This window comes from Trichechus manatus, unplaced genomic scaffold (genome assembly GCF_000243295.1).
Source record: "Trichechus manatus latirostris isolate Lorelei unplaced genomic scaffold, TriManLat1.0 scaffold00244, whole genome shotgun sequence".
In the NCBI taxonomy this organism is placed as follows: domain Eukaryota; kingdom Metazoa; phylum Chordata; class Mammalia; order Sirenia; family Trichechidae; genus Trichechus; species Trichechus manatus.
The window spans coordinates 2,736,483-2,744,767 of NW_004444180.1; the positions used below are offsets into that span (position 1 = coordinate 2,736,483).

Sequence of the window (8,285 nt, forward strand, 5' to 3'; positions counted from 1 at the left end):
TTCGGTGTTTTAATGTCTGTACGATCGATGGTGACGTTCTGTTTTCAGTTCCTGGCACTGGTAATTTGTACCTCCCTCTTCTTCCCTCACTTTGTCTCTCCCTGCCTCCAAACAATATTTTTAAAAGTCTGTCAATTTTATTAGTCTCTTCGGAGAACAGGATTTTAGCTTCGTGGATTTTGCTTCATGTACGTTTGGTTTTCATTTCATTGAGTTGTGCCCTTATCTTTATTATCTCTGTCTACCTTCTTGGGGTTTAATTTACTGCTTTTCTAACTTCTTGAGAAGGAGTGGAAGCTGCAGCATCTCTTGCCCTAGTCTCAGAACACAACGTCACGTCAGCACGTTCCAGTGGTCATAGCACGAGGCCAGCCAGATCCAACGGTGGAGGAAATGGGCGCCACCTTTTCTGTTGTTGGTGGTGGTGAAATAACACACACCCTTTCAACAGTTTACACATGTACAACTCAGTGACGTTGATTATATTCTCTGAGTTGTGCAACCTTTCTCGCCCCCCTTTTCCAAATTATTCCTCCCCCATTAACATAACTCACTGCCCTCTAAGCTTCTCATCTAACCTTTGAGATGCCGTTGTCAATTTGATCACACTTAGATAGTTATTAAAAGAGCACAAGGCTCAAGACAGACGTACACATTTTCAACCCTCCACAGTCTGCCCTCTGGCCATGATCTGTTCCGTTCCCCCAGTGCGAAATTCACCTACCCCTCCAAGACACCTACAAGTCTCATCCGATTAGAGACAACATCAGGCTAGAAGTCTACCATCTTGTGATCATCTTGTGATCTGTGTCCAGCCTTCCATAGTATTTCCCTTACCACTTTCCCAGCCTCTGCCCAACAGTTGGTCCCAAAGCCAATGCCACATGTTTTAGGACTTTGACATGACAGTCCCCTACTTCAAAGTGCTAATTCCCTTATCTGTGGCTACATAATAAACCACACCTCAGTTAGTGGCTTGAACAAGCAACTGTTTTCTTTGCTCAAAATTCCACGGGCCAGGTTGAAATGGCGAATGTTCTGTTATATGTATTTCACCACAACAAAAAAACAAAAGAAGACATTTCTGAGGGTCAGCCATTTGGGTTTGGGTTAGCCATTTGGGTTTGGCTCAGCTGGGAGGTTGTTCTGCTGGTTTTGTTGGGTCACTTCTGCAGCTGCAGTCATCTGGCGGCTTCCTCAGGGCTGGATGGTCAAAGATGGCCTCACTCACAGGCCTGGCAGTCAGTGCTGGCTATTGGCTGTGGCACCTCAGTTCTCCAAGTGGCCTCTGCAGCCAGCTAGCTCAGGCTTGTTCACACGGCCACATGTGGCCAGGAATCGAACCCAAGTCTCCCGCAGGGAAGGCAAGAATTCTACCACTGAACCACCACTGTCCCCTTCTTAGCAGCTCCTTTTAGTTTTTTGCTTACTCGACACCCGTGCAGCTTAGGACTTGTCAGATGTTTCTAAGGGAAGTTGCATGGAGAAGGGCTCCGTTCTCTGTGGCTTCCTTTTCACCAGGATCTTGTCCCCTTGAGTCCTGGACGCCAGCGCACCGCTTCGTGTTGAGCGTCTATTCCCTGCACAGTGAATGGGCAGATGCTCGGGGACAAGTGCAGCCTCGAATGTGAGGCTCACCTCGGTTTGTTTCCCTTCCTCCTGAAGTCCTGGTCCTTCGAGTCTCTGTGCCTCTCTGAAGTCGACAAACAGCTGTTTTGTTGTCGTTGTTGTCACTGATGTTTTAACCAGCTGTTATAGGTGTTCTCAGCAGAAGATTTAGTCGGATACAAGAAATTGGGCTCATGAGAAGCCTCTGGCCCCAGCTTTCCTCGTCCCTCCCCTGGCTGTGGTCTTGAAGAGCTCGGTCCCTCACGGCTGCACTCTGCCTTGTTTCTGAAGGGCCTTGGCCCACGTGCGGCAGGGGGCATGGGGGAAGGGCCGGGGTGAGGGATGACCAGCACTGGTGGCCGCTCACACCCCCCTTTCCATGCAGGCTCCGGCAGCACCATCGGGTCACCATCAAGGTCATCCGACGCATGCAGTACTTTGTGGCCAAGAAGAAATTCCAGGTGAGTGCACACCATACCCCTGACCTCAGAAAGAGCCCTGGATAGGGCTTCTGTGGGGGACCAGTGGGGGCACTCCTGGGAGCCTCGAGTTTGCCCTTGTGGGATACAGAGGCTTACTGGCAAGAGCAAGGCTGGGGCTGCCTCCAACCTCACCAGCTGGCTCTATAGGCACCAGGTCCTGTCAGGCCGAGCTGTGGGTGAAGGAGGTGGGCTCCATCCCAGCCACCTGGGTCCCAGGTCCCCTGCTCAGGGCCCCAAAGGGGTGGAGGCTGCCAGCGAGGGCCCCGCCTGCCTGATGTGTGCCAGGTGGGATCCCCTGCACTTTGGGAGCCCAGCCCCTGGTGGGAGGATGCCTCCACCCGGCCACTGCACGGCCCCTCCGACCCTCTGCTGGACTGGGTGGGCGGTGGGGAGGGAGCACTGCCGGCCGTGCAGGGACAGAGGCCCAGAGGGTTTGGCCTCCACCCCTGGCCGCCCTGAGCAGAGCGGTGGTGAGAGTGCAGCCCCCGCTCCTGGCCAGGCTTGCAAGGCAGCACGGCTCTGCTCGGAGGGGCTGACCTGCGTCTCCACCCGTAGCAAGCGCGGAAGCCATACGACGTGCGAGACGTCATCGAGCAGTACTCACAGGGCCACCTCAACCTCATGGTGCGCATCAAAGAGCTGCAAAGAAGGTGGGCTGGGCAGGGGCGGGCGCGGGGCAGGACACGGGGTGGACACGGGGCGGGAACAGGGAAGGATGGGGGGCGTGGGCACGGGGGTAAGCTACAGCTAAGTAGGGATCAGGGGCACAGGCATGGGGCATGGGGTACAGAGTGTGTGGACAGTGGGTGGGGTGCACCAAGATGGGGACTGTGGACACGGGGTGCACCGGGGTGGGGTGTGGACACAGGTGGGTAGGGTACAGAGACATAGGACTGGAGGGTGTACGGTCATGGGGGGTGCACCACCACGGGGCAGGGGTGTACAGGCAGTGGGAAGGGGTGTGCTGGCACGGAGTGGGTGGCGGAGGGATACCTTCGAGCTTCTCTCCTCCCCCCACTCGAGGCCGGTTTATCCTCCCAAGCCCCCAGGGACAACTGCAGGGCGGGGCTGCCCCCTCAGGCTCCTATGTCTGGGAGACCCCAACCCACCCCCCTTTCTGCTCAGCCTGGCCCCCACCCCGCCCGCTGATGCCTCTGCCCCTTAAGCTGAGTCTGCCCTCCCGGGAGGAGGGCCTAGGGGCAGCCCCCTCATCTCCGAGCCCCCACCTGTCCCTGGGGGACACAAGTCTCCCGGGGTGAGGAACAGTGCTGTGTGCGCCAGCAGCTGAGCTCTCTGTTTCCCTCCCTGCAGGCTGGACCAGTCCATCGGGAAGCCCTCCCTGTTCATATCCGTCTCAGGTGCGTCTCCCACCCGCACCCGTGGAGTCCATCCTGGACTCTCCACCGCCTCCCTCACCCCTAGCAAGGGCCTCCAGGGGCCTCTGAAGTGCAGGACACAGAATGAAGCCAGAGAGTGGCGGCGACCGCAGCCTGGGCGCAAGGCTCAATCATACTTTACAGAAGAGGCCAAGTTTGAGAAAGAACCCACCGGGGTCCCTGAGATCAAGACCTGGGGTGGACACCGACCTGAGGGCACCTTTTGAGACTCCAGATCCTGGGTGGTGGTAGGGCCTACAGGTGGGCCTGGGGAGGTGGCTGGCCACAAGCAAAGGGGCATCACTGGGGCAGCAGGTGGTCGCCAGGGACGAGTGCCCAATTCTCCAGCTCTGAGGCCACTTCTTTTGTCCTCTAGACCTGGGGCTGTGAGTCACACCAGGGGAGGACAGGGCCAGGGCCCATTCCTTAGGGTTGCCCCAGCCCAGGTTCGAAGTGGTAGCTGCATGTCACAGCAGGGGCTAGTGCAGCAGGCATTCCCTGGGCTTTGGTGAGGCCAATGCTGCCCTGCGAGGAGGAATCATAGTGAAATTTGTAGAGCAGGTAGTGTACATCATCATAGGCGATCCCCTAGGCAGGGGGGTCCCTGTCCCTATCGGATGGGCCGTCAGAGGTCACGGAACTGGGAAGCGTGGAGCAGGGAGAGCACCAGGTCTGCAGCTGTCACAGCTTGCGCCCTGCCCACTCCACCCCACCACCTCCTAAAGTTCTCCATGCACACACAGTTTTAGAAGAGGCCCTCCTAGGTTCAGGCCTTCAGACTCGCAGCCACCTCATCACCTGTGCTTCCCCACCCCCACTGCCAGCACACAGGCCCCTGAGTTCAATGCTCTGCCCCACAGAAAAGAACAAAGACCGTGGCAACAACACAATCGGCGCCCGCCTGAACCGGGTGGAAGACAAGGTAGGTGTGAGAGTCTTGGCCTCAGTGGCTCTGGCGGGCAGCGGGGCATGGCTCCTGGTGATCACTGTTGTTGGGGCCCACACAGCGCCGCCCACAGCAGTGTCTCCCATTCCTGACTCTGTCCCGAGTGCGTGAGAGACCTGGTTGGTGCCTCCCTCCACCCCTCCCTTCCTTCCTCCCTTCCTTCCATGCTCAGCATGGCCCCCATGGCACCAGGCTCTCCCTGTGATGGGACAGGTCCACTCCCCACCTGGCTGGACCTGGGTCCCCATGGAAGGAAGGTGTGGGAGCCCAGACCCGTACCAGACCCCTGACAAATGCCCACACGCCCTCCCTGGAGGTGCTGAGAACCGCCTGGCACATGGAGGTGGGCAGTGCAGTGGTCTGCAGCCCCCAGCTTGTGCTCTCAGGGAGGTTAAGTGCTGGTGGTGTACAGGGCGTGCCAGGCTGCAGTGAAGTTGCGGGGGCTGGCCGGTGGCCGTCACCTCTCAAAGGCCTGTCTCTGCCGGCGTGGAATGTTAGGCCACAGGGGACAGGGGTGGAGGGAGCCAGGTCTGGACCCTGGCCACACCTTGTGCCCAGCAGTCCTGGACCTTTGCTCCGCACAGGCCCTGGCGCAGAGAGATTCTGAACCCGTGGGGCAGATTCGTGGGAAGAGGTAGGGGTCTTCCACAGGTTCTGGACCCGAACATGGCTGGGGGTCAGCTCAGGGGTGGACTGGGTGGGCTGTTCTGGCCCACCTCGGTCCCGGCAGGTGGGCCGTGTTTCGGCTGTTGCCCTGCTGGGAGCCAGATGGGATGCAGGCCCCACGGGAGCTTGGGCTGCCTGCTCACCCTCAGCTCCAGGGCCCTCCGCCCACACCAGCCAGGCCATAGGATGCCCACCACCAGCCTCCCCTCTCAGGAACCCCTTCCCGGCATCTACCCAGGAGCCATGGGGAGGCCTGGGGCCCGGGAGGCCCTTTCTCAGGCCCACTGGGCGCTGCTGCCTTTGAAGTCTCTGTGGTCTGGAGCGGGTGTTATCTCGCCAAACAGCGAGTCTGTCTACACGGTTTATCTGGAAGTATCCAAGAGGCTAAAAATAGAGGAATTCGGCTGGGCCCCGGAGTGCGGCTGCCCTCGGTTGCCTGGGCAACGCCTGGCTCTGGCCCACGTCCACCCTTGCCGCTGCTGGGTGGGCGGGGAGCGGGGCGGTGCACGCACGGCTGCTCCTGGGACAGCCAGCTCCAAGGCCCACCCACCCCACCCTGGGTCCCAGGACTACAGTGTCGCCCCCTTCCTCCTGGCAAAATCCGCCCTAGCCTGGGGCAGCGGTGGGGCCACAAGATCAGGGCCCAGGGTCCAGCAGGGAGGGGCCCATGTCCAGGTGCCCACTGGGCCCTTGCTGTGTGACCTCAGCCCCTGAGCGCCCCCCCGGGCCTGGCCTCGCTCCGTCCATCAGCACAGAGCTGGCACGCACCCTCGGCCGGGTAGTGTGTTCTCTAGGAACCGTCGCCCCCGGCCAGGTGGGATCTGAGACCCAGGATTGCTCTCCGGGCCGTGGGCTCAGCACTTCAGGCTCGGGACTGGGTTTCCCTCTTCTTGCTTGGGGCTCACGTACCCCAAGAAGCCCAGCAGGACGGGTGCCCTGTGCGGATGGTATGGCCAGGCATTCCAGCGTCAAAGGCAGTAGACACAGAGCTGGGAACCGCACCACAGTCCTCAACTCAGTCTCCCCATCCAGCCCCGTGAACACCCTGGCAAGGCAGCCTCTGCTGACGGGCCTCCCCTGGGAGCCGGGAACACAACAGCCTTTCCTGACCTTCGTGGGCCAGGCACCTGGGTGTGTGAGCCTTCTACCCCACCCCAGCCCTGCCGTTTCCAGATGAGCCGCCCTGGGCCCAGCCTTCTCCCCTCCGCCCTCCACCCTGTCCCTGGCCTGGCTACGGCTCTGCCCGAGGTACCACAGGACAGGCTCCCCTGTAAGCCCAGGTTGGAGCTGGTGTTCTTTGGTGTCGGCAGCAGGTGGGAGACAGAGCGCCTCCCAGGCTCGAGGTGCAGACATGGGAGGCCCACTGGGAGTCTTTGGTTAGCCATGGCCAGTGGGCCGGCCTGGCGGCCAGCGCTGGCCTTAGGAGGCACAGAGCTATGGGTCAGAGCTGAGCAACAAAGGGGGCCGTTTCTGGGGTCCCTGATGCCTGGGGCAAGGTTGGGAAGCACTGCGGGGGCACACCGTGAGCCCCGATCAGGGCCTGGGAGAGGGCCGTTCCTGGGCTGTGAGGACACAGACCCACCGCTGACTGATCCTGGGCAGTCTCCCTATGCCGCTGCTGAGGAGCTGGCCAGGCCCTGCCTGGGTCTCAGCCCCACCTGGCCCTTGGCTGGTCCGCAAGGGCTTGATGGGACTTGAGCTCCCGGAGTGAGGCTCAGCTGGAGAGGGGCTGGCCTGGGCAGCTCAGTGGTTGACTTCCCACTGCTGGCCGACGCCTCCCTTGGGAACAGGCCCTGGGAAAGGGCCTCAACGGGCACAGTGGCACGTCCCAGGCCCCATGTCATCATGGTTATCACTGCGGCCATCGGAACCATAAACAACTCAAGCGCAATCCTGCTGACCGCGGGAAGCTGGGGACAGGAAACCCAGCAGCCGCCTGGACCGCCCCCTGCAGTGACGATGCCAGCTGACCCCTGCCAGCCCTGCACTGCCCCCACCCCACGGCCCTGCTCACACAGACACCCACAAGCCTCCTTGCTCCTCAAGGCTGCCCCCACCAGCATCCCCCCGGCTCGTAAGTAAGAGGGTTGAACCCAGAGCTTAAAAAATCACAGAATCTGCCTCCCACTCTTTCTGCTTCCATCTCATATAAACATCGTCTTTTTCCTGGAAAGGACTCTTTTTCCCACGTGCCTAGGGTCACCCAGTTAGTTAGGTCACCAGCAGTCCCTAAGGAGACCATGGGTAGGCAGGGGCTGCGAGGTGGAGAAAACAAGGAGGTGCTTCATAAACATACGAGGTCTACCTGAAGAGTCCAGGTATGAACCTGGCTAAGCTGAGGGGCAAGCAGGAAGCTCCATGGGCCGCGGTGGCCAGAAGAGCTTGCTGGTGGAGGTAGACTTGGCTTTGGCCTGGGAGAACAGGCCCTTGCAGATGGTAGGCAGTGACCGGCTGGCCCCTGTAGTCGGAACCCTGGCAGCCCAGCCCCTCTGCCCTCCCCCAGGGTCCCAACGGGGTTGGCAGGCCAGCCTGGGTTCCTGTGGCCCCTCAGGTCAGGCCTGCCCATGAGGAAGACGTCCCCTTGGCTCTCAGGATCGATGGAGTAGGCTGTTCCAGCTCCGGCCAGTGTATATTCTTAGCTCGGCCCAGGCCCCACTGCTGGCCGTGTTTACGCTGGGCCCTGTTTATTTTGTAAGCCAAGCTCACGCTGCTTTCACTGATGTGAGGAGCACGGTGGGCTGGGAGAATTTCTTTCTTCTCTGTTTTTGCCGGAAATGTTCACAGCTCAGAGTCGGGTACGGTGGAGTCAGGGGTCTCCAAGCCTCGGCTGAGAGGGCGTCGGAGGGAAGGGGCCTCCCACCACCTACCACCCCTCCCTCTACTTCCTGTTTTAGGGGCAGGCCAGGGGCACCTTCTCCACGGGCACACTACAGCTCCCCCAGACCCTCTGCTGAGCCACGCTGGCCTGCCCCTCGGACGGCTGGCAGACAAGCTACGCAGGACTTGGCATCTGCCCCCAGACCTCTCCCCTACCCTGTCCCTCATCCCACTGGGACCTCGGGCACTGTCATCCAGACAAGAGCTGCCCCAGCTTGCCCTGGCCTCTCCAGCCCCACTCCCTACTGAGTTCATGTCTTTATCATCTTTTCCTTGGATTATTTTTCCAGCCATCTATTGTGGTCTCCCTGGCTCCAGCCTCTCCCCCCC

The 8,285-nt window shown here is 60.3% G+C and overlaps 1 protein-coding gene across 1 annotated transcript in view; it reads left to right on the forward strand.

The window, feature by feature from the left end:
• The window catches only part of KCNQ1 (potassium voltage-gated channel subfamily Q member 1), a 379,201-nt gene that overhangs the window by 286,307 nt on the left and 84,609 nt on the right, over positions 1-8,285 (forward strand). The window contains exons 26-29 of the mRNA XM_004389436.2: positions 1,994-2,069; positions 2,646-2,740; positions 3,402-3,448; positions 4,327-4,388. Of these exons, the coding sequence (XP_004389493.1) occupies positions 1,994-2,069; positions 2,646-2,740; positions 3,402-3,448; positions 4,327-4,388 (280 nt within the window). The remainder of the gene's footprint in view (positions 1-1,993; positions 2,070-2,645; positions 2,741-3,401; positions 3,449-4,326; positions 4,389-8,285) is intronic.